The 25850-nt window shown below is 42.5% G+C and overlaps 1 protein-coding gene across 1 annotated transcript in view; it reads right to left on the reverse strand.

The window, feature by feature from the left end:
* Window positions 1-25850, reverse strand: part of ST6GAL2 (ST6 beta-galactoside alpha-2,6-sialyltransferase 2) — a 56084-nt gene that overhangs the window by 18524 nt on the left and 11710 nt on the right. Inside the window, exons 2-5 of the mRNA XM_074815167.1 lie at window positions 10153-11155; window positions 5479-5576; window positions 2214-2315; window positions 921-1095 (exon numbers count right to left, since the gene is read on the reverse strand). Coding sequence (XP_074671268.1) covers window positions 921-1095; window positions 2214-2315; window positions 5479-5576; window positions 10153-11098 — 1321 coding nt within the window. The 5' untranslated portion in view covers window positions 11099-11155. The remainder of the gene's footprint in view (window positions 1-920; window positions 1096-2213; window positions 2316-5478; window positions 5577-10152; window positions 11156-25850) is intronic.

Genomic DNA, 25850 nt, shown 5'->3' on the forward strand with positions numbered 1-25850 from the left:
GCACCTCGATTACTGTGTTCAGTTTTGGGCCCCTCACTACAAAAAGGACATTGAATTACTCGAGCGTGTCCAGAGAAGGGCAACGAAGCTGGTGAAGGGTCTGGAGCACATGTCGTGCGAGGAGCGGCTGAGGGAACTGGGGTTGTTTAGTCTGGAGAGGAGGAGGCTGAGGGGAGACCTCATCGCCCTCTACAACTACCTGAAAGGAGGTTGCAGAGAGCTGGGGGTGAGTCTCTTTAACCAAGCAACAAGCAATAGGACAAGAGGTAATGGCCTCAAGTTGTGCCAGGGAAGGTTTAGACTGGATATTAGGAAGTATTTCTTTACAGAACAGATTGTTAGGTGTTGGAATGGGCTGCCCAGGGAGGTGGTGGATTCCCCATCCCTGGAGGTGTTTAAGAATTGGGTCAACATAGTGCTGAGGGATATGGTGTAGTTGAGAACAGTCAGTGTTAGGTTAATGGTTGGACTGGATGATCTTCAAGGTCTTTTCCAACCTTGATGATTCTGTGATTCTGTGAATACAGCTTGGCCTGTCAGTGATTTCATCCTCTCTGAATGATCTGCCATATGCTTTCACTTGTTATCTGGTGCATTGCTGCTCTATGACACCAACTCAGAACTGAGTAGGTTCTCAACAGATAATTAATATAGAATAACACAAATTTCTCATAGGTATATGTATTATACATATGGCATGCATATTATGGATGTGAAAGGCAAGAAAGCAAAACATTAAGTTCACCAACTATTTTCTAGTTCTCATACTGTGTGTTTTAGCTGGTCATTGTTTCTGTATAGACCACCAAGAACAAACAGTACATGTGTAAGGACTTGATCCTCATGCAATGCACACATTTACAATTTTTAAATTTGTTTGAATCTAACATGTCTACTGGGCGCACCTTTGATACACCTACCTATAAAACCTGAAGAAGGAGGGTTGGGCTGTATCTTCTCTTTAGTGTTCTCCTGAATGATGTCCCAGAGCTGCCATATAAACTTTGGATGAAGAATGTAAAACGGCTGGTTTGGATTCTTCCTGCGGTGCTGTACGTAGGGAGTGAACAGATTGTAGTCCGGCTTCTTATACCACTGTGAGGAAAAAAGTAAGAATTTTTTTATTCTTACAGTATCAAATGGGTTTTAAACACTACATGTACAATAACGTGAACTACATTCATTTGGGTTCTTCAGAGCAGAAGCAAAGGTAGCAAAGCAGCTTGCACTGGTGGATGCTTCTCCTAGAAAGTCAGTCCTCACTTTGGGCTATTCTGTTTCCCTTCTTCACACAGAGACTCCCAATAAGCAATTCACTGCAGCAGGATGAGCCAACCCCATCTCCTCCTCACAGGCCCATGTTAAACCAGTGGTTCAAAGAACCTTGACACAAGATGCAGGCGTGGGGGTGAACCTTCCTCTGAAAGTGTTGCTGTCCCAGACGGAGGCAGCAGCAGCACGTGAAGCAGGCTGATGGCAGCCTGCGTAGGAGGCAGGCAGCCTCTGGCATCTGTTGCTAAGGGAGTTCAGCAGATGAAGGTTTACTTTCTACTTTGCAGCCTGCTCAGCTCCGAGCTCCCCCTGCCAAGAACCATCAGATCAACTGGTCCACTGGAGCTGCAGCACCAGCCAAGGCAGAGACTACCCCAGTGACAACCAGATGGACGTCTGCTGCTCTCAGCGAGGGGGCAGACGGTGGGCACAGATGGCTGTGGGGGAGTGGACAGAAAAGGGAGACTGGTGGGGAGGAGGCTTGAGAAATGGGGAAGGCGCCAAGAGATTTTCATTAGGGTGTTGCATTTTGTCTGGGGAGGAAGAAGGGAAGGTGGGAAAAAATGGATGCAATCCTTCACCTTTCCTGATAAAACCTCCTTCTGAAATCTAGTGACATTTCCTCCTTGGCAAACACACAGAAAACTCACTGTTATGTGAAAATAACATGATTTTATAAAAAAAAAAAAAAAACAAAACATCATCCATCTATCCTAGCATCTCAGAGCAGTCCATTCCAGTACAAGTGCTGGCTACTAAAAAGCTTTTGACCAATAAACCACTTTTGACCAGTTCATGCAGAAATAGCATTCCCCACTCCTTAGATGAAGACAAACTTCAGGGTTCATTGTGACAAGTGAGAACCAGGAGACTGCAGTACTAAACATTTTCTCTAGTGCTTTCAGACTGATTGGGAAGAAAGGTCCAAGCAGACATCTTACCACATTCAGATTTGCAGAGTAGGGGGCAGGATCCCAGGCTACTAAAATAACATCTTTGTACAACGAGCTGTCGACAAAGTGATGGTTTGGATTGGTGAGAATCTGCATAAAAGAATTGCACAGCATTAAAAGCAGGTGGGATCCAGAAAAATGACAAAATCCTTCTCTAAAATGAACAGTCCTCCCCACGCTACTGTTTGTTCTGCTTTAATTCTGGTCGATTTTAAGCATCTTGTTTTGTTAAAAAAAATATATAAAAAAGAGCCATAAACAGCACTCATGACAGTTTGAAGTAGCAGTATGCTGAATTACTCTCCATCTGTGAGGGATGTGATGGGACCACTTGAGATGCTGCATAATTGTATATCAACATTACTGTGTATTCTGGAACTTGAAAATGAAAGCTATGGTATTTCAGACTGCCTGCAGGATCCTCTTCTTAGACACAGAGCAGCTTTCTTTGAAGGGCTACAGCCCCCAAGGATAATGTCTTTCCTTGTCCCCCTGCCCTCAGCCTTTTTGGTTGCTTTCTCATTTCAATAACATGACAGTCTCATTTCAAGTAACTCCAGAAAGGCAAATCAGACCATGACTGTAAAAGCTGGTACACCTAGAAAAGTAATTCCAGGAACAGGCACATGATAGAGCTATTTTTTGAAGTAACTGTCATATTGCTCTGATCTACTGCTCTCATATAACTCCCTCCCGCATCTCCTGGTACTCTGCCTGATCCTCCTGCCCTACTGGAAGTTCACTCTTTGCTCCTGCTGGCTCATTCCTTCCTGGACCCTCCATGACTAACCAGATCCCTCTGATCCCTGGTGCATCCAATCTCAGGCAGGATTTTGTTGAATGATTTCAGCATTGGTTGAAACAGTGTGAATTTGGCTCCAGCTGTTAAACTAATCAACATTCCAGACAAATAAATTCATACTAATTTTCATTTCCCTTTAGGATCCAATGAGCCATATTTGATTATGCATATTTTTCTTCAGAAAAATAATACGGTTGCCATGGCAATATTCTTCCTACCATAAACTTTGAGCTTAATGACTTTCCATCAGCATTCTACAACAAGAACAGAATTAGTCGTGCTGCCATCAGCATCCCCAACTCCATTTCTCAGAGCAGTTTTCGCCTGAGAACATAAACTCCTTTTTTGAGAGTACAGAGTAAACAGACCAAAAGGTCAAGCTTTTAAAAGCTCGGTTCCACAGTTATCACACAAAGGAGCTCTTACTCGCCCTCCAGTAAGCAGGAGTCCTTTGGAGGTGTTGTCCACACAGAGTTTGCTCTTAGTGAGCATGCATTCATATGTATGAGATGAATTTCTTCTTGACTAACAGTATCTGTTGTGGCTGCACTGGCTTCCTTCACATCCTTCAGGCTTTCCCAGTGGAGAACATGAGGGAATAAGAGGGCCAGAGCAGCCTTTTAATCAACTGAATGCAGGAATTTCCAACAGCAAGGAGGGAAGGAGGGTCAGTAAACCTGTATGGGCAAGCCATCTTCAGTACTGGTAGAGAAAGGAGCTTTTATCAAGTGGCCTGTGCAGATTTCACTCCCAGAGAGGGGAAGGCCAGTTTCTCAGCAGGTGGCCAGAGCATCACGGGTGGCTTCTGACCTCTCTGAAGAAGCAGAAAAGTGGTGGGAATATGAATACTTGTGAGGAAGCTGAGTGAGCTGACCTGGCCTGAACTTTAGCCATGCCCTGTGTTTTCTTGAGAGGCCTTGTGGAGAGCAAGCAATGTACAACACAGCAAAGAAGACCATGGGACCCTCCATTACCACCCCAGTGGGAGCATACCGCAGCAGCTCTGGCAGCCAGGAGGAAATCAACCTGCTACGAGCAATGGAGAACAGCTAATTTAGCCATTTAGTCTCTCTGAATTTGCTGGGAGCTAACAAAGCTCAGATCACTCCCAGGAGGCATTTCGCTCTTCTCCTATAGGGACCCTACTGAGACTAGTCAACTAAATAAAGTTTCTAAACCCCTCTCCTTGCCTGGCACAGGAATTCAGGCATGGTCAGCACCAGGACGTTTTGGCTAACAGTAAAAAGGAGAACCATCAAAGAAAAGGGAAAAAACCCCAACAAAAACTAAAAAGTAAAATAGATTACATGACAATCAATGTTCTCTCATACGCTGATTTCAGCACTAAAGCCAGAGTAAGGTATTTCTGTTTTCTTCCCCCCGAGCAAAAGAAAGGGGACATATTTAACACAGATCACTTCAAAGATCTAGTCTGTCCTGCGGCCTCACAAAGAGCTACAAAACAACTGTGAAGGGAATGACAGTGAACTGTCCTCTCTGCTGTGTCAAAGAATATGAACTTATACACACAAAGAGCACACCCACCAAGGATGGACTTTGCATGGACGGTCTCTCAGAGAAGAAGAAGAAAACATGAATGCATAAGAATTCCAGTAAATGAAAAGTTTGCTCTCATTCATCAAGAATCAGTATGTACAGAACATGCTACATGGCCAACCATACTACTGGTGTTAACTAAGTAAATACACCATCTCACCATGTCATAAAATTTTACAGTAATTCTGTTACTGCTTTTTGGCTGCATTTCATAAAGAGGAAAGAGGCTTGGTTTGCCCAAGACCAGAGTTCAGGCAATAGTTTTTTCAAAACTGAAAAACTACTTACAACCATAAGGTGTCACTGTAGCTCAAAGAACAATTATTTGTTGACACCCATATGCAGAAAATCCCATTTTCTGTTTCCATTCAGATGAACAAACTCACCTTATATGTAAGATCCAGAGTACATTAAAGTTTTTACTAGTTTGTTCCAAATTTTTAAAGAATGATGACTTGCCTAAAGTTACGTATTAAGACAACTCAGTTCCCATTTCTTTCACCTTCCAGCGAGGACATAATTAGGAAACTGGAGAATACAAGAAAAGAGCTTTGGGATTCCCACAGCCTGGGCTTTGTGAAGATCCCGGAGGCAGTGTGCTGATGGTCTTGTGTACTGACGGCTCTGGCATCTTGCAGAGTCTTTACAAATGTAGGACAAATGAGAAACTTTACAAACCAATTCTTTGAAACGAGGATATCAACTACTGCAATCACTCTACACTGACAGCAGTGTGAACATCCCTGTAAGGGAGAACTTTTGCCTGCTCTACATCATGACTGTTAAATCACGAGCTGTTTTCCAGATTACTCAACACTTTCTCAGAAGTTACCAATTTAATGTCATATTGTAGACAAGTGACATTGACTTGAATTCACAAAAGGAAGATTTTACCTGAGAGTTAATGATCCGCATGGTTGTTTTATTTCCAACATCTTTTTCATAGCCACGTGTTGGAGCAGAATTAAATCGTAGAACAGCATCGTGAGAATCTAGGAGCATAAATGAGGGGGTAATTTGTTTTTCTTAGAAATACGGAGCAGTAAAATAAAACAAATGATCTAAACTAACAAAAAACTTACACATTTCTCCTAATCTTGATATTCTAAGGATGATAAACATTCTACTTTGTGCAAACAAAAATCCTCTTTTATCTGCCATACGTTATTAACATTACTAAAATCCACTAGAAAAGAAGTTCAGAATCGTCTATTAATTTAGCTTGCCATACTTAAATATTTCTCTTAACTGGATAAACTTAATGTGGGAAGGTTATTAGTATACCCAATACACATAACTGCTCACTCTTTCTATTGCAAAATTTACAAAGAAATACTTCATGCAAAAGCATGTTAATTGCAAGGACATCTAATTGCACATTTGAATGAATAACAACACTTAACTATGAGCTTGTACTTCACAGTATTTTATAATACCTGAAAATCTCAGACTAACCCAAACCTATTAATCATACCATGTACAATATTATTCTCAAGGTCAGTACAAGTCTTAAAGAGTCTCTGTAGGGAAGTCAGCCCACAAACCTGCTCACACACAGAAACCTGATGATCCCTTGGTAGCAAAGATCTAACAGAGCTGAGCTGTCAAAGTTTTCCCACAAGCTGTTGACCTCGGAGTCATGCAGAATAGAAAGCAGCTATAGGTCAAGTATGGGTCAAGGGTAGACACTATGTGCAAATCTTCTCTGGATAAAAGATAATCACCCTCCCAGTGCTTCTTTTAAGGGGATCTCAAAGCCCAAAAGGTGTGAGGGAGAGTAAAACATTATATCCATTGTCCAGAAACACACTGTCTCTGTCAATAGCCCCCTGTTTGCTCTACTTTTATCCCTTCTATTGATGGGAGCAGAGAATATGATTCAGACCAAAATGAGTGTGTAATGCCTTAACCCATAATAGGTAGCTTATACAGCTGTTTTTCTGTAGTTTCCAAAGATAACCAACATGATGCAATGGAGTTCAAGCCTGATCCTATCAAACTGGGATCTTCCATCCTTTTACAACTTTACTCCACACTTCTTGTACTCCAGACATGAAGCCAGCAGTCCAATCTCAGACATACTCACTTGCTTTAACACGCTGTATCTGAAAAGAGAGATTTTTACCAAATGTCCACCAAGCCCAACTCCTCAGAAGCTAAAAAGTGGAGGCTTTTTCTATGTCCCTATGCAGAGACAACCCTAGCCTCAACACTTAGCCTTCATCTGCCTAAAGGTAAGTCTCCTGATTGTGTAGGAGCTAGAGGACATGAAGTGAACAGAAGCTGCAGGTACTCCACATTTTTGGAGAAGGAAAAGAAAAACAAAGGTCCTTTATACTTGGAACCTGCTTATGAATTTAAGAACATAAATTTGGACTTGCAATTGACAACTTCTTGACAATCTGCTGACTGAGAACTGGGAATTGGGTCGGGAAATGGAAATTGTATGGTTAGCAACTTAAATGAGAGACGGTGTGCTGCATTTCCAACGTTACCCATGCTGGGTCTTCATATCAAGACCAAAATCCTTTCCTTCAACATAAAATATATGATAAGGATGCATCTTAATGCTGATAATAGCTGGTTTTAAGCCAACTGATTTTAACCTTATTAAGTATTTGGAGATAAACATTTTAAAGATATAAAAAGTTTGGGGTTTGATCACAGATCCCTCTTACTTCCTGATGATGACAAAATAATTGGGTTTCTCATTAAATACCATGATCACACTGGGAGTGTTTTGCTGTACTTGCACAGTATTTCCATACCTACTTTCATTCAAAAACAATCGGAAGGATGAGGGGGAGAAGGGCAAAAGGCAGAACACAAATTAACATTTCTGCCTGAGTTTCTAATAGGAACACGGAAGAGGGAGCTCAAGGCCTATGAAGAGAAAGGTCCTCCGCTGCTGCTTTCTTAACGCCTTTTTTTCTTTCGGGAGGATAAATAGTAAAAGCCTTTTCCCTGCAGCAACTTCATCAACCAAGGCTGTACAGCCCACAGCCCAAAAACCAGAACTCGTGCATGGGGTGTTTCTCCCCACTCCCCAATGATGCTGACTTTGCCGTGCCTCTGTGGGCACAGAGGTGCTCAGCACGAGTGCCAAGCTGACTCCACAGAGCCACACAGACCACTGTGCCTCCAACCAGGCAGGTTTGCTTGCATTTTCAATCAAGAGCTGGTAGACCTGGTGGCAGCTCTGGGAGAGGCCAGTCTTCTCCTACAGCTGTGCATGCACAGGGAAAAAGAGCATCTGATCGTTCTCTTCCTGGTCAGACCCTTCTCACTGTTTCAGGGGCTACAGGGGAGGTAGAAAGGCATGGCCAAGAGCTCAGCTGTAACACACACTACCCGGCTCTGCAGGGGCATAACTTCTTCCCCATGGGAATAATAATACAAACACATGCTGGAGCTTCTATTTTCCATTTTAAGTGGTGTCCTGGTTTAGCTAGGATAGGGTTAAGTTTCCCCAGCAGTGGGGGGAAGCTCTAGCTGGGTTATTCAATACCATGCTGACGTCACCTCCGGGTGCCCAAGCGCGGGAGAATCGGTGAACACGTGTGTTGTGTGATCTCTCTCTCACACTGCTGTATTGGTACATATCTTGCTCTGTTCATTGTTATTACTATTATTGTTATTGTTGTTGTTTGTTGTGTTGCTGTTGCACTGTTGTATTAATCCTCTCCTTATCTCAGCCCCGGGGCTTTGTATTTCACTCCCTTTGTGGGGGAGGGGCAGCGGCCGCATGGTCTCAGACCCCGGCAGGGACTAAACCACCACAAGTGGGAAACACTGGCACAATGTCTACAGTATATTAGCACTTCCCAGGAGTCGCACTGATCTCTAAGACCCATAGTTGCGCCAGGCCCTTCTGGGTTGGCTGTAAGCAGCCAGTTGCACCGCCCCCGCCCCCAGTTCTGCACCAAATTCTCTGCTCAGTCACAAGTACCTGCCTGGCAGACACTTAGAAAAAACCTTCTGTGACTTCTGCTGCCCCACACACTTTCCTGTACAGGTAGAAGAAGATCTGAAACTTCTGCGTAGGCCTTACCAAATAGCATCTCCTCCCCTTAGGTGGCATCAGATGACAATTTCCCAAGTAAATCAAAAGCACTTCCTCAGAGAATAGCATAAGCTTTCTGTGGCCAGTGTTTCTGAGCAAATGGGTACACACAGGAGCATATGGGCCTCAGGTACCATGTCAGGCACCAAGGTTCACACCTGGGCTGCACTTGAGTGTGCAAATATGTCATGATTCATGCTGTAATATGTAATTACATAAATATGTCAAAATGTGCTCTGGATTCTCCAGTACAGGACTAATCCATACTGGTGTAAACTGGGTGTACTGGGGAACACTGACAGAAGGTTTTGCTTCTGTCAAGGATAACACATTGGAGAAGGGAGGAACTTTTAATCTTTTGCACTCCAAAGATTTCTAAATCAGTGGGGCTTCCTGTGAAATCAGGGGTTACCCTGGTGTGATTTAACTGCAGGCTGGCCAGGCACTCGTGCTGTGCTGGAAGCCTATTACAATAGTTTGATAATGACAGCAGCTGTAATATATCTCAGATTTAAAGGAAACCCATCCGTGTCAAAGAGATGATACAGTGCCATGAAGCAAGTATTGGGATGTGAAGTCCTGGAAGTCAGGACGATTAATGAGTTGAACATCAAAAGGGTTTTAGAGAGCTAACGGAGATAACTCTTCTTGCTCCATAAGCAAGTTTGAGACACACATTTCATCCTTCTTTCAGTGCTCTTAGCATACTGCACATGTACTACTAAAATGAAGAACATGTGTAGTAGCACTCATTTTTGACAATTAAAACTGATCTACATTAGTTTTATGGTTCCATAATCCATTTCTGAATAGCTACCACAAAACTCCCACTTTGAAGTGGGGAACTGTGGGTGACCTTGACATCCCAGCACACCTGTAACCTCACTGACTCAGTACAGCAATGGAAAAGCAGTGGGTGGAGATACTTGAACTCATTGAAATTCACTCTTGTAAAATAGGTCAGGGGACTTGACCTCAGCGCATGAAGCTATTCAAGGGTCTGAATTCTGTATGTCTGTGAACTCTGAACATGAAAGAGATGAAGAGGATGCTCTACTGTTTCTTGGCATGGAGACAAAGTTCAGTCTGGGATAGCAATACAGCAAGCAGTTTCTCTATGAGCCACCACAAAATACAAACAGGTACAACACAGTTTTGCAGAATAAAACCTGAACATGGCTGTAATCTGCTGAAGAAATAAAGACATGTTGCAGCAAAATGTCAAATATGGCAGACCTGATGAAACCAGTGTCTCCTCTATACTACAAGCTATATAAGAAGGCATCATTGCTTTCTTTAAATCAAACTATGACTTCAGGCCTGATTTTCCTTTCAGTTATATTGTCCTGAAAGGGAACAGCTTCACTAAGGTCTATAAGCTCACATTCATGTAACACTGGTGAGAACAACCAGACCTATGCTTGAAAAGAATAAATCTTTTGCAAGACAAACATGAACACACACCTGTACATATATATGCACATGAACAGATGCATTTCACCCACCTATTTCATCCCCTAGAGAGGAGTTCAGTATAGCACCAGCAGACATAACTACAGCACAGCTCCCAAAGCCATGTGTATACAATTTGCCCAGTGGAATTTGGGGAACGTGCTTTTCCCATCCAAGAGTGGAGAAGGGAGCCTCCTTGCCATCTATTGTTTTCACATTCACCCTTTCTTTTAGCTCACAGAATAGCTGGTCTCCTGTCAACTTGGAGTTTCGTTTCCCCTTGAACCGCACCCCATGCTTATTGGTGCTCAAGTAATCTTTCATCGCCTTCTGTAGTCGAGGGTTTAGCATCTTGGAAGAGACATCCCCTTTCCAAAGCTTATAAAGAAAGGATTTTGACATTGTGGAATATAGCCCATCCCAGTCATCAGATTCATCAAGCATCTGGCTTCTCCTGTGCTTTGTACTCCTTCTCCTCATTCTTCTCTGATGGCTCCAGTTGTTGTGTAAAATATTTACTTTTGGATTATCTTCATGGGCTGAGATGAATTTTGCTATCTCTGGAAGGCGGTTGTGTGACCGAGGCTGACGAGCAGCAAATAAATAATCATCATTCACTTGGTAAAAAGCACTTTTTGATTTTCTTCCTATCTGGGATGGAAAAAACTCATCTTCATTTCTAAAGGCATCTTCCAAATCAGTCCATTTCTTAATACTGCCAGTCCCCGATTTAAATGTACCTAAGAGATCTTCATTAAGAAGGACCTCATTCCCATCGATGGTTTCAGAGAATGATGGATCATGAATGGCTCCCATGATGACTCTCTGTTTGCCCTGAAGGGGCAGAAGCCTCTTAGTTTCGATGTAAGAAAAGGAACTTGGAACTGGTTCAGCAGTGTTGCTATCTGTAAAATAGATGAATATCACCAGAAAAAGCAGACCCCATGCAAAGATCCCAAACAGCATGAGTTGTTTCCATTGCTTCAAGTTAGGTTTCATGGCAATGCCTTTACTAGCTCCTCTGTGCCTTGAAGTATTGGTGAAGGAAAATGAAACCTGGAAAGAACATCAAATATTAATCAAGAATGGTTCTAAAAATAGATACAATTCAGAAATATCTTAACAGGCATTGATAAAAGGTGCAGAATTAATCTCCAAGCTGTAGCACAGAGGATTCAGAAGCAGAAACAAACTCCAGAGCCTGCAGACACTGTAGGAGTGACACGCTTTGGCTGTAACCACACAGTGACAGCTGCTAGCTACAAAAGAAGCTGGTGGCCAGTTTCTACAGTAACACTGGATCCTGCCTTCAGGGAGATCATGTGCCTGCCTGCTTCTGCTATAACGAGCATAGCATTAAGAGAGCAAAAGCAAAACCCATGCCTGGCTGTATGCACAGCAGGCACAATATTAGCTGTCTTCTCTTTTGCCACTGAAAGTCCTTATGCAGTGGGAATGTGAGCAAGCCTGTCCCCAAAGGGACCAGGCAGGGAGCACAAACTCTCAGCTAGACAGCCCTCCTGTGCCCACAGCCTGGGAAGGATGGTGCTCTGTGGATATCATCAAGGGGTAGTAGGGGAGAGCATCACACCAGTGGGTCGGAGGGGAACCTTTTCTTTTCCTCAGCAGGTATGAACTGGCATAGCATCAGTGGGCTACACCACTGGACCTGCTGGAGTGGGTCCAGAGGAGTGTCATGAAAATGATCAGAGGGCTGGAGCACCTCTCTTATGAAGACAGGCTGAGTTGGGGTTATTCAGCATGGAGAAGGGAAAGCTCCAGGGAGACCTTATAGCGGCCTTCCAGTACTTAAAGGGGGCCTACGAGAAAGGTGGAGAGGGACTCTTTATCAGGGACTGTAGTGATAGGACAAGGGTAATGGCTTTAAACTGAAAGAGGGTAGATTTAGATTAGATACAAGGGAGAAATTCTTTACTGTGAGGGTGGTGAGACACTGGAACAGGTTGCCCAGAGAAGCTGTGGATGTCCCCTCCCTGGCAGTGTTCAAGGCCAGGTTAGGTGGGGTTTTGAGCAATCGTCTAGTGGAAGGTGTCCCTGCCCACGGCAGGGGGGTTGGAACTAGATGATCTTTAAGGTCCCTTCCAACCCAAACCATTCTATGATTCTGTGACTTGTCATTCAGGATCAGAGCGACTGTTGTACCTCTGCTATGGATGCTGCATGCACACTGAGGTGGCATGAAGGAGTTCCGTGTGAAGGCTTTGCAGTTTCCAAAAATGGGGATGGATGGCACTACTAACCAAATACATGCCTTTAGGATAATGATAGAGATTTACATAAAGGGGGTGAGTAGGGAATGTCAGACTTAAAAACTTGGAAATTTGTGCTCTACTAATACCTGGGGATTTTAGACAGCTTGTGCATTAGTGGAGGGATGTATGGCACAAAATGAAATAAGGTCTGACCGAGAAGGCTGTGTTCCAAGGAAAATACTCTTAACACATTGCTGGACTGTCATGCACACTATGCCCTTACAGGAACGCACTCTCTTAATCAAGTGCTGTGGGCATCAGTGGCAAAGCTGGCTGAAGAAAGTCTGGTCCTCCCCTATCATTCACCTCCCTGCACCATAGTCATGGTCAGTCTCAGTTGCTACACACAGTGTAACTCAGTACTACTTAGTGACAGATCACTTATCTGGATTAAAAATAAGCCCCTTCTTCTGGAGTTTTCTTTCTAACCCCATTTGTTTCAATGACTGCTTAATGGTGAGACTTAAGAGCCACTTGTACCAGCCAGCTGTGATCAGAAAAGGGGAACAGGACTGGGGCAGGCTTGGATTTCATTAACAGCCTGCACCTCAGGAGTCACCATCTCACCACATCGCATCCAAACAGCACACACAGCTTACACACCTCTTTTAACACCCTGCCTGCTTATACCTGACCATCAGGAGGGGCCAAAAACACAGTCACCATACACTATCACCTCTCTGCAAGCTGCTAAAATACATCAAAGCTGAGTGCAAAGCTTAGACCAAAGCTGTAACTAAGGCTGTCTTTTCACATTGAAAAAAAACCAGCAATAACACTAGCGTAAAGCATTCTCCAGTCTGTCCCTCATTCCTGCACTGTGCCTCTGCCGCTGCCAACACCCCTGTGTATGCGGCTGGCATATTTACAAACTGGACCAGTAAACTGTGGGAGGTAAGCATGAGGAAATATATGCTAGAGGGTTTTTTTGTTTTGGTTTGTTGTTTTTTGTTTTTTTGTTTTTTTTTTTTTTTTAAACTGGGTCAGCCCCTTTATCCACTCCAGTGTGGTCACACATCCAGTTGTTTCAGCACAAACGAGGAGATTGCCTACCACAGTGCAGAGGTGAGAACAAACTGCAGGTGGTATTAGCAGGGATACTTCAGGCTAGCATTTCTGCTGACCTTCTGGGAATGTGAGGCCACTGCAGTACACTTCCAAACTCAGCCTATTTTAATGATCTAGACAAAGCCTAGAACATTAAAAAAGCAAGCTGACTTTGGGACTCAAGGCTGTGTCCAAACAGAGAGAGGATTCATAATGTCACACTTGGATGACCAAATTTCATTGCAAACACATTCATTTCTAATACACTGGAAAAAAAAAAAATTTGTAAGTGAGATAACCTTGTGCTCCACACACATTTGGCTTGGCTCACACAAACCACGTGGAAAAAAGCTATTACCCCGACTGACCCATTTCCTGCTTGCACTCTGCTGCTGCAAGATTGCTCTCTGCAGCACCTCGACGCTCCCCCCCCCCCCCTTCCAATTTTGAATCACTGCAGGCAATGTCCTGTGGGAGTCGACTTACAGTATATGACTGTTGTGCAACTTAGGTCTGTCCTGAAGTTATTGCAACCTGCCCACTCATCAGCGTTCAGATGGTTTGCATTTTTAAACCAGCATTCTTCGACCGTCTGAACTGCTTTCATCCCTTTTTATCATTTTCCCTGCTGTGTTTCCCCAGCACTTCTCAACACGTGGCTTCCAAACCACTGTGTAAGTTAGTCTATGCTCAGTCAGATGTTTCTCCTGCTGAATATACATTTCTTACAGGATCCACAAAGGAAGCATCTTGCAGAATCTTTTTAACAGACAAGCTTGCAGAAGTCGAAGCTGTAAAGAGGTTACTAATATTTTCCACTGAGTCATGTAACAAGTCCAAACACAATTTAAACATAATCCATAATAAAATCTCACATTTTTCTCAATTTTTTCCAAGTTTTGTTGTATCTTATAACCAGAGGTTGATAAGAAATAGAAAGGGTGTAGTCTTAATTCAGGTGTGAGACTATGAAAGTCTGATTTCATGTGCTTGGTGCAGCAGACTGCCTCAGCGTGAAGAATTAGTCTGGACTCCTAAATTTGATATTCAGTTTACAATCTCAAAAAGGAATGAGTTGCATTATTAATTATTTTTAAATTAAAGTGAATGAATTTTTTTTTCCTCTAACACTTACAAGGTCATAAAAACACACTTGTCTTGGTCAGTGTGCACATATGAGCATGCACATGATTACCTTTTTCATGCAGAAAAAATTACCTGTGTAAAACAAAAAAAACAGCACACAGCAGTGTATTTGTCAACACTGCAAGCAAAAGGAAAGGCACCAGTGAGAATAAATCCAAAAACTTTACACATTAACTACTGCAGAAGCTTATCTACAATCCCTCGTTGCAAGCGGGGCCTCATAAAGGATACTCAAATCTCTTGAAGACTGGAGCTATGCAGGCAAATCTCTGTGCTGCTTTAATGTTTTTTGCTCACAAGAAAAGCCTTGTCCTCCAGCAGTACAGCTGAGCTGGAAGGGAATTCAAGGTCATTACTGTATTAGTTGCAAGAGGACCCCTACAACCTCACAGGATCTTGAAGGCTGTGCGTGGAAAGCTGCAGTAAGTCCACAGAAATATCGGTTTACCTTATCTCCCCCTGCACTAAACATCCAGTCCTCTCCCCTGCAGTCTCTGAGGCTTCTCACACCTCACAGTCCCCAGCTTTGGGAATGTCTGGAAGGGGAGGGCAGGCCCCTGCTGCTCACAGGGGAATCTCTCTCTGGACCTTCTGTGTGTGTTGCTGGAGGCAGCATATCTCAATTGCAAAGAGAAAAACATTTGTTTAGGAAACTAGAAATGATGATCATAATGAATTACGCTGTCTAAATAAAGAAAAACAGGTGGTTTCCTGGGTGTAATTATTGAAGTCCACTGGATGCTTCAGGAAGAAAGCTCCATCTCTCTCATTTGTGCTCATCATACAGCTTTCAAGCAATTCTACACAAATGTTAAAATTATCATTAACATTGCTCATTGTCTCCAACTTCACCACCCCTGCTGTAACAATCCTTCCTGTTTACTTGATTCTGTGATTCTGTGATACTGGAGTCAAAGCTCCTGCTAAGGAGGACCAGAGGAATAAATTTGCATTTGGGGAAAACACCCAATCCAGCTTCATCTTCAGAAGTAATAAACCTGTTTGCCCCAGAGGCTGAAGATCTCATTTTCGTACATATCTCCTTTCTGATTAGCTCTTTCAATCATTAACTGATTTAAGCTCCAACTACCATATGGAGAGGGGCTTTTTTCTTACCTAGTCTGGTTGTTTGCATAAAAGCCATGGAACAGGAGGCAAGGTACAAACCATTGAAGTGGGCAGGAAGGGGAGACAATTATTTGCTTAATAGAAGTACTAGCAGCAGCTATGAAAAAGGCAAACCCCAAGGGTATCTTTGAAGCATCCCAGGAAATAAAGCCAATTCCCCAGTGGAAATTAAAGGCAAATTTTCCAAAAGCAGCACCCATTTATGGGAAATTTCATTTTGCTGTGCTAAGATGCAAGAAACCAATGTGTTCCCCCTCCCCTTATATAGCCCATTGTTTTGCAACAAGAAGCACTTTTAATTTTTCTAAAGAAGGCCTCCTGACTATTTCTTAAATGAGAAGAGATGGATGAGGGAGATTTTTTTTATTCCTTTGAAACATTCCTCCCTTTCAACACTGTCTATTGTTAAATTAATTTGTACAGACCCCAGCAGCTCAGAGGTCAGGATGGTTCAAGTTGATGTTCTAAGCTGTGCACTGTTATGTTAAATAGGGTTTTTCTTGGCTGCAGCTTTGCATGGAGAAGGTCACCTCGGGGTTATTTGGGGTAGCAAATGTTAGCTGTGGGCAACCGTTCCCAGAGGGCTGAGAATCAGACCAGAGTTTATTTGACGGAAAGCTTAGGCAGCCTGAACAGATAGCAAATGCTCCTTTAGTTTGCTTCATCTCTTAGTCAGCTAATTCCAGCGTATTAAGAAACCTCTGGCATAGGGCAAGACAGCTGGAAGCTGCATTTCCAGGGTGGGGAAACACACTCATCCTCTCATGTGGGCAGTGCCAAATTGGTTTTAGCATTATCACATCGTTTCTGCGGTGCAAGCCATACAGTAGGCAGCAACAGACAGGCAAGCCTGTGGGGAGTGGTGACTGCCAAAAGATGTATATTAGTCTGTTGATGGCCTGGGCACTTGCCTTATTGGCTGTGATTTAGGCCTCCTAATTAATGAATCTCTTTTGGACAACTTCCTTGTTAGTCCCGATAAATCTGGCTCCTTTCTTCAATGTTATTTTCAGAGGAATCAAGCTGCATTCAGTATTATTTGCAGCAACATAAGAAAATGTCTTCTGAAACAAAGAAGAAACATCCAAACAACTCAAAAGTAGGATTCTTTTTCTTCTTTTTTCACTATTTCTCAGTGTCTTTTTAACTTGTATTTAGTTATCTACTTAGGCAAGATACCTTGGGAGGTATACAGATGATGGTATTGCTAACCTGAATCACCCATTAAATGTGATCCAAGCCAGGAGCATTTGGAAAGTGGAGTCTCCTGTTCCTGTTTGCTTCTGGGGATGCAGGGAGGCAGTGTGCCTGTTCTCAGGTTCTCTGATAAAACCTAGGATTTCAAGTTAAAGGGGGTGGGGGTAGAGTGGCTTTTTTTTATTATTATTTTTACTAATGACCCATTTCCAGGAGCTCAGGCTGTAAGAAAATTACCAAATACAGTGAGACTTGCAGTAAAACTCACTTGAGCTGGCAACCCGGCAGCTGGAGAAAATCTCAGTGGGGCTTCTGCCAAGGAACGTGTCCTAGATTATTGTGTAGGAGCATGGGGTCTTAGATGCATAAATCTCTGGGTTTTAGTGGGAGGTCAAAGCTATCTCCTATGCATCTGATACCCACTCTCCATGCTTCATCATCAAGTTCAAGCTGCCTGGCATTGAAGCCAGCTATCACTTTCCTACAGCCCACAGTGCTGCCTGCACAGCCAAGAGACCGCATACAGGTTATGTGAGTGTGGGCTGACAGGAGGGAAGTAAAAATAGCCATACTAGTTCTTAGCCTTCACATACAGACCTTCCCACTGCCAATGGAAATGCTCATCACAGCATCACGGGCCAGGGAAAATCTGGCTTTGCAGTGACTGACTGCACCTCTCGGGTCAACCTCCATCTACCCAACTTGCAGCACCTTTTCTCACAAGCCATGACAGTGGCTCTCACTCTGACACACACTGAGATTCAACACTCTGGCCAGAATTTCCTCCCAAATTTCAGATCAGGGAAGACAACACAACCTCTTTGTCTTTTACAGACTGGTTATGAGCCAACCACTGTCTTGTTATCATACCTGAGGTTTTCTATAGAAATGTATTACATATCATTACATGTGAAATTCAGAACAACTTCAGTGTAAATCATTTTCAGGCTCTTCAGTCAAAACTACAAAGGGGCAGAAGCGTCACATAGTTGTGCTGAAAATAAGCAATTTTTATAACATAATTCAAATCGGCCCCTACAGCCTCTCAAAGAGCCCCTCACATAGCCATGTACTACCTGCACTCAGCATTACCTACTTTGGACCTCTTTTTTTGCCATTTGCTCTTGCCATACCTTTGCTGTGCCCTGGCCTTGTTCACAGTGAGATGCAAAGGTTCAAGGCTGCTTCAAGTTGGAGCAAATGTCAGCAGTGCTTGTTCCATCATGGGGCGTGGGTGCAGAAACCACCACTTTGGCCATAATCCCTACCATGCCCTCACACACAAACAGTAGAGAAGCAACTAAGGTTATCTTTTCTGCCCTTGCAGAACTACTGGTTTGGACAGGGTTTAGTCATATTTCAGCTGCTACAGCACTGCCTCTTGATCCAAGCACCAGGAAAAAAAAAATTCTTATCTACATCAGTATAAAACCACTGCAAAGATACAAAGACATTGCAAGTCACTTTTCCAAAGTGAAATTCAGTATGCCACTGGATAATCATGGATAATCATGTAGGGATCCAGCTTTATACGAACATCATCCCAGCTGGCTACTCTTACACTTCAGTAGTTCTTCTACACAGGCAAAGCCTTGCTGATCAGGCCACAGAGCAGCCTGTGGTTTTTTTCTGCACTACATTTGTGCATCTCTGCTCCCTGTCATAAACTGCAAGTTGTAGAGGAAATGCAGTTGTTTCCCTAATCATCATTAGGGTCCTGGGAAGCCAAATGCTGTACCTTTGCACAAGGCATGCAGGCTGAAACGGCAAGCTGGCTGCAGATAAAAGCCAGGTGTGGAAACAAGGTGTCCTGGTTTCAGCTGGGACAGAGTTAATTTTCTTCCTAGTAGCTGGTACAGTTCTGTGTTTTGGATTTAGTATGAGGATAATGTTGATAACGCACTGATGTTTTAGCTGTTGCTAGGTGGTCCTTATCCTGTACAAGTCTTATCCTTGTCAAGTATTTTTCAGTTTCCCATACTCTGCTAGTGAGGAGGTGCGCAAGAAGCTGGGAGGGAGCCTGACCAGGACAGCTGACCAGAAGTAGACAAAGGGATATTCCATACCATAGGACTTCATGCTCAGTATATAAACTGGGGGGAGTTGGCCCGGGGGTGCTGACTGCTGCTCAGGACTGGCTGGGCATCAGTCAGTGAGTGGTGAGCAATTAAATTGTGTATCACTTGTCTTTTTTGGGTTTTGTTACTTACCTTTTTGTTACCTTCCTTTTCATTACAATTATTTTATTTCAATTATTAAACTGTTCTTATGTCATCCCACAAGTTTTCCTTTTCTCTTTCCGATTCTCCTCCCCATCCCACGGGTGGGGCGGGAAGGAGTGAGTGAGTGGCTGCATGGTGCCCAGTTGCCAGTTGGGGTTAAACCATGACATAGGGCAATCAAACCAATGTCCATCACTTACTTGCACATCCTCCGTTCATACATAACCCTGTTATTACTGCATTTACTTTTATTGCCGAGGTGAGGTCAGTGAGGAGGAAGCAAGTACACTGATGACAGGGAGGAAGAAGAAAGGGCTGGGGGAGGCTGGTGGAGGCTGGAAGGAAACCTGGCTGCAGAGCAGCGCGGAGGGGAGGAAGGCAGGGGTGAGCAGCACAGAGACTGAAATTATGCCTGCAGTGCTAGTGAAAGAGCAAAACACCACCTGCCAGATGCAGGGACACCTCAGCACTGAGGGAGTGAGAACTGGAAGCAAAAACTTCCTCCCACGAGAACAGTCACATCCTTTCCTCCAGGGAAGCACAGGGTGAGCTATTGCTGGGGGCAGGCCATAGCACAGAGCATCCAACCCTATTTCTCCCAAGCAACCGATGGGAAAGAGGCCACCACTCTTCTGCAACAGACAGGACGTCTGCATGAGCAGCACGACCCATGCAGTGTCTTTCCAACTTATTCTGGGCAGCCCTTCCCAGGTCAGTGTGCTGCTTCCCGCCAGCCCCATGCAAAGAGGACCCTGGGGCACCGACTACGCTCCTCACAGATGGAGTATGGCCCTTGCTCCCCTCCCACCCTATGCACCAGCGCACCCTCGGACTGAGCTTTGCAATGGATTAGCACCTGAAATAGCTGCATGTATTTTCCCCTCTTCTACCCTGGGATTGTCGCATCACACCCCATGCAGAGCTGCTCCAAACTGCAGGCATGGCTGGTGCTGGAGGACTCACAACACGAGCAGGCGTTACTGTCCATCTTCAGTACAGCCTGGCTTTCTGTGGGACTGATCTTTCCCTGACCACTGATTAAGGTTTAATCCCTTTTCCCCTGCAAAAGCACGGTTCAGGAGCAGCCCATACCTATGTTCTGATGTCATGTGTAACTGAACATGATGGCAGGAATCTCTCAGTGCCCTGAAACAAGACAGAGAGGCGCAGAGAAATGGATAGTCTACTCAGTGTCTAATAAAACATAAGAAAAAAAATAATCCAGCCAACATACATAACTGTATTTGGTTCCCCTCTCTCTTTTTAAGGGACAGCTTTTGATACCGTACTTGCAAAAACACATAATTCAAAAAAGGAAGGAAGTGCTTTGAGGGTTTTTTATTTAAAGCTTGACAGGATAAACGAATCACAGTCTCATTAAATCACACAAATCTCAGGCTGCACACAAGACTTAACCACGAGAAATAGGACGTTACAAATCCTCATGCAGTTCTACACTTCCAGCACAACAGCTCATTTTATTTCTGCTCTTGGCAAGGTTAGAATAAAAGGCTTCTTTTCTTTGCTCCATAAATGTTTTTAGATGCTATATTACTTGAACTTAACACAGCAGTAATTGCACTGAAAAAGGGCAATCTGAATTGCTTCCTGAAAGAAGGAAACGTTTATACTAACACACGCATGAACAGAGAGGGCAGTCACAAAAGGTCTGTTTCAATCCTATCACAAAAAACTTGACCAAACATACAAACTCTTCCAGGCAGAAATGGTTGGAGAATTTTGATTTTCCACTCTAAAGCAACAATGTTTCTGAGATACAATGATTATCCATATCTCAATATAACAGTAAATTTTACATCCACAGAATATGTTTCTCCTGTATGTTCCAATAAAGCAAATCCTATAGGCGCTGTGTTTTGTTTTGCTTTTTATTACTAACTTTTTTATTAGACTCTAGTTTGTCTTTTTAGATTTGTTCCAGAAAGTAAGCAAGCCCTTGTTTTAAAACTCTAAAAGCAAACAATGGTAAATAAATTATTCCCTATTTCTCAGCTCTATTTCAGTGCCAACTCCTATTTGTTTATGTTAACAACATAATTGTAAAAGAGCATTTAGAAAATGATCATTGTTAATGTCTCATTTCTATATACTCATATACATACATACAAACAACATGGCTTCTACAGGCTTATTTGCTCTAGGCTAAAAGCTTGAATGAAAAGTTTCACCCTGGAAGAAGGTCTGTCAAACTGAAGGATGAAGTCAGTTTAGCCCTTGTTATTACAAATACAATCCAACATTGAAGTTTCCTGGACTGTAACAATTTTTTCCCCCTTTTTTGTGTATTTTAATACTTAACATGACTATGCTGATGATAAGCCAACCTACACTAGCTGGGATGTTTTGTTTGGCTCCATAAAGCAAAATAGAGTGGTGTTAGTATTTAAGTTCCTTTTTTTTTTTTTTTCTTCTTTCTCTCCTACATTCTGGCACTGTTTTATGCATGGCTCAGGGCAATATTAGATTAAACTATGACTAGATCAACAGAAATCTCTTTTGTGGGGGATACAGCTGTTTGTAACCTGACACGAACCACTGGAACCTGAATCCTACCTGTCTGGAATTTTTGCGGAGAAACAGGATCTCTAAGAACTACCATCACAAAACCAGTATGAGGAATGGTGACAATTAAATCAAGGCTGTTCGTTGAATTCTTCATAGCTTTCCCCTTTGTGCAGTCATTAATGCCCATGTGCAGCGCACAAGAAGTCTTCTCTCCTAGCACTTGCCATTCATTCCCTACAAGTACCTATGAATTTATAAGGTGGAAGGTAGCAGAAAAAAAAATAAGGTTTCTGAAAGCTCTGACACCATTAGAACAGTGAGAAACTGAGATAAGTGACAGGCAAGACAGAACTGGGTAAATTGCAAGATTACTTGCATTAGTTGTTTTTGTTATAAAAGATGATATTAAGGGGTAAGATGCTGAGCCCATCCTCTCTTGATACAACTGTGGAATTACCATTTGATGCTAATTTTCACCATCATAAGAGACAACAGAATCTAAAACCTTGTATTTTGAGATCTATAGGCTACTAGAGATGAATCTGTGAAAGAGTAAATGCTTTTCTTACTAAGATACTTGGAAGAGGTTGTTGACATGTCTTTACCTCTAGAGGAAAGTCTTCATTTAAATACTGACTTTGAAGTCTGAAGCTCATCAGTATACATGTAATATATTCCCTTCCTTCAATTCTTCAACAGGTGGGATTCTCAAAATTTGCATTAAAATATTTGTTAGTATTTCAAATGCTGGCTATGCTTTTTTTTTTTGGTTTTCAGCCAACAGGCAGGCCTTTGAAATATCACTGATTTCATTAAAAAGCCCTCCTTGTAAGACTGCCTTTAAGTAGCCAAGACATGCAAACCCCCTGCCTATCTTTTGCACGCTCTGCTTAGAAGATGCAGATGCATCTTCTTAGAAGATGCAGATGAAGTGCATCCTCTTGCCCGGCACAGGGCATAGCTGTCCTCTCAGCAAGATGTCAGAAATGTCTGAAATTCTCCCTCTCCTCTTCTCTCTGGCTGCACACAGGCAACTCAGCACCCAAGCAAGCAAACCCCATCTCAGCTGTGGCAAGTAGCAGCTGGGGTCTGCCCATGCTCCCCTACCACACCCACATGCTGGCTTTCCCTTATGAGATAGTGCTTGCTTTTCTTCAGTTTCGTGGCCTTCCCAGAAAACGTGTTTTCCCTCACCGTGGCACCATCTGCCATTTAGGAAGGCTATCAGCAACACTCAAGCCAACCATTTGAAGACGCAGGAAAAAAGTTCGCAAGGATGGAGATGAACTTTTATGTGGTTTTGCCCCTTGCCTAGCATAATACAGCCCCAATCCATGCCTGCAAGCTTTTAAGTGCTAAAGGCAGAGAGTAAGTAATAAAGTGAAGCCAATTCACTGCCCTAAATCAATCAGAAGAAGGTTTTCTCTGCCAAAATAAAGAGACTGTTCTGAAAAAGAAATTTTTGTTTTAACATAGATTGATTCCTTAGCAACACCCAATCCTGTCAAACCTATTCTGTTAATGGGGTTTAGTCCTGCTTCAATTCCATTCAGACACTAAATAAATGAAAAAAACCCAAACATTTAGTCTGATCTAAAAACTAGTGCTTAACGTTTCTAACATTTTCATGATTCTTGCTCTTCGTTCCTGATTTGCATCTATATTTCTAGTCAGCATATGTTAGTAGAGATGTTTTACTAACAGTTAAAACTGCTATAGCAGGTATAGTCTACCTACATAGGATAACTGCAAGCAAAGCAAAATTTTCCTACTTTCATCAGGTTGGGTTTTTTTTTACTGTTGGAGAAAAACACATTGACATTCATGCTAAATATGGGTATAAAAATGCAAAAGATATACTGGCAGCAATCATAAATTATGCCAAATAGCGATGAGAGTCTTGTTCTGGTGTTCAGCTGTGTTCAATCTACTCCAAACTTCTCAGATTTTTCAGTATTTGTGCAAAACGTTCTGTGGTGCCTGCTCTGCTGTGGTAAAAGAGTAAAAATCTAGTGAATCTGTATTTGGACACGAGGTAGTATAGCAAAGTGCTGGTAATCCACACTCACTGGTAGGAAACCTGCTGTTAGTAGTAAACCTACCAATCACCAAACCCAGAAATAATCACCAAACCCAGCTTGGTGAATTGATTAAACAAAATTTATCAGTAAAATAAAGCAGAAGGAACTCTATACAGGAATAGTATATTTCCTTAATTCATTGTAAATTGTACTTTATTTTAATGCATTGTACAGTTTCATAGTACTTCTAGTAACTATAGTGAATTGTATGATATAAAACCCCCAGATATGAAATCTGGTAGTACCTCTAAACAGACCCTGGAGGGTTGTGAGAGCCACCAGGTTATTCCCAGGGAGGAATGGCACAGCTCTGTGAGCTCCATTACCCCACTCCTGCACTGATAGAAATCTACAGCAGAATCCTGTAGCATTGCCCAATCCTGAAGTGACATTTAAGTAGAGGAATACAAAGATTTTAAGATGAATTTATGAGCAATGATAGACTGGTCTACCTACAAACCACATTTATTCAAACATATCTTGTACCTCACATTCTGCTTTTCCACTTAAAGAGCCCAATTCTATGAACACTAGCAGCCACACAAGCTGGGGTTTTTTGACTTCAGCATAGGAAAATGAGCACCACTGAGCTTTTCTTAAACAAGCAGACAGACAATATGTTGTCCCCCAGAAGAACCAAAAGAAATACTATTTAAAGTTAGTTGGGGAGGAGGGAGTACCCATACCCACAGACCTGAGGTCCGGCTCTGGACGCAGAACCCCACTGACTGCATTTGCACACAAGCACTGACTGCCAGTACACCCCAAGTTCACATTGCAAAGAAGGTAGCTGGATACTGCCACATTTTAGTCTAAAGATGCTGTACTTCTACAGATTTTCTCTTTCTTCTATTTTAACTGCTTTTCGTGATTGCTAAATCTCTTCAGATTGCTCAGAATGAGGCAGAAGTTATTAACAGTGAACTCATTTATGATGAAATGGACTTATCATACTAACTACTGATAATTTTTTTAAGCTTTAATTGTTTGAATTTGATACAGCTCTTTAAGAATCCTATCCAATTGTGCTTTCACAATTCTCAATGGATAGTATTTATCTGACTTATTTACTAATTACTTCCAAATTACAAGTGTCCCTCAGGTCTGAATCATTTTTGGTGAAAGAATGAGCAGACTTACATAGTTTTATACCACAAGAGAAAAGAAATTAAAGGAAAAGAATTTGTATGGCTCAGATCAAGCAAATTGAAAGCTTGATTTTTTAAAAATGTTTTCTAACTTTATTACCACATACAGGTAACAATTTGTGTCTGCTAAACATTCCGTGCCATCATCATGCCAAGGACTCTGTTTTGGGTTTTTTTTTTAGTAAACAGAGATAATGATTAAAAGCTACAGCAAAAGCAGTATTCCAGACTGCAGATACTGTAAATGTCACTGTCTCCATCAAGAAACTAAGTATGGACAAGCACATGAGGAATAATCACATATTTTCAAGCAACTTAAATAGAACATGCCCAAGGACATGCTGTAGAGGAGCCCACGTTTCCGTTGGTGGGTAACATATACAGTTTCCTTTCCAGGAGTTGGGGAATCCAAGTTTATGTGAATTCTAATATATCACTTTTGCCAAGCACAGTCTTGTAAGAAACAGGCACACTGGTGTCTTTAGTTAAAATCAATTTCACTTAGGTTGGGCATCAGAGAATTGGGGAAAACCCAGACTTTTAGTACATGACATTTGATTTCTAAAAGCACTGTCTTTCTTGGAAACTGTAACATTGTTAATATAATACTTACTTTATGTACTCTGTGTACCCTCTCTACAGCTACTGCTTCTCCAGCATTTCAGCCAGTGACTGATGACTCCAGATTACAGCTGTGTGTTTCCTCCAGCATCACCATGTCATTATCACCACCTCTCGAATTCCAAAACCTCAGGAGAACTAGCATTCCTATTCTGAACCGTCTCCAAGACCTATGAACCAGTAACCATTGCTGCAAGTCTTGGCCCAATCTAGTTTTTTCCTGATGACACTTTTTATTCAGCATGCCTGTTTCCAAGTCACTTGACATTTTCCCAAGCACTTCTCATAAATGGGACTTGCAATTTTCTTCTTTTGTTACCTCACTTCAGATGGATAGAAAACGAGGGGAACCTTTTGCTTAA

Source organism: Strix aluco, chromosome 2, assembly GCF_031877795.1.
Source record: "Strix aluco isolate bStrAlu1 chromosome 2, bStrAlu1.hap1, whole genome shotgun sequence".
In the NCBI taxonomy this organism is placed as follows: Eukaryota; Metazoa; Chordata; class Aves; order Strigiformes; family Strigidae; genus Strix; species Strix aluco.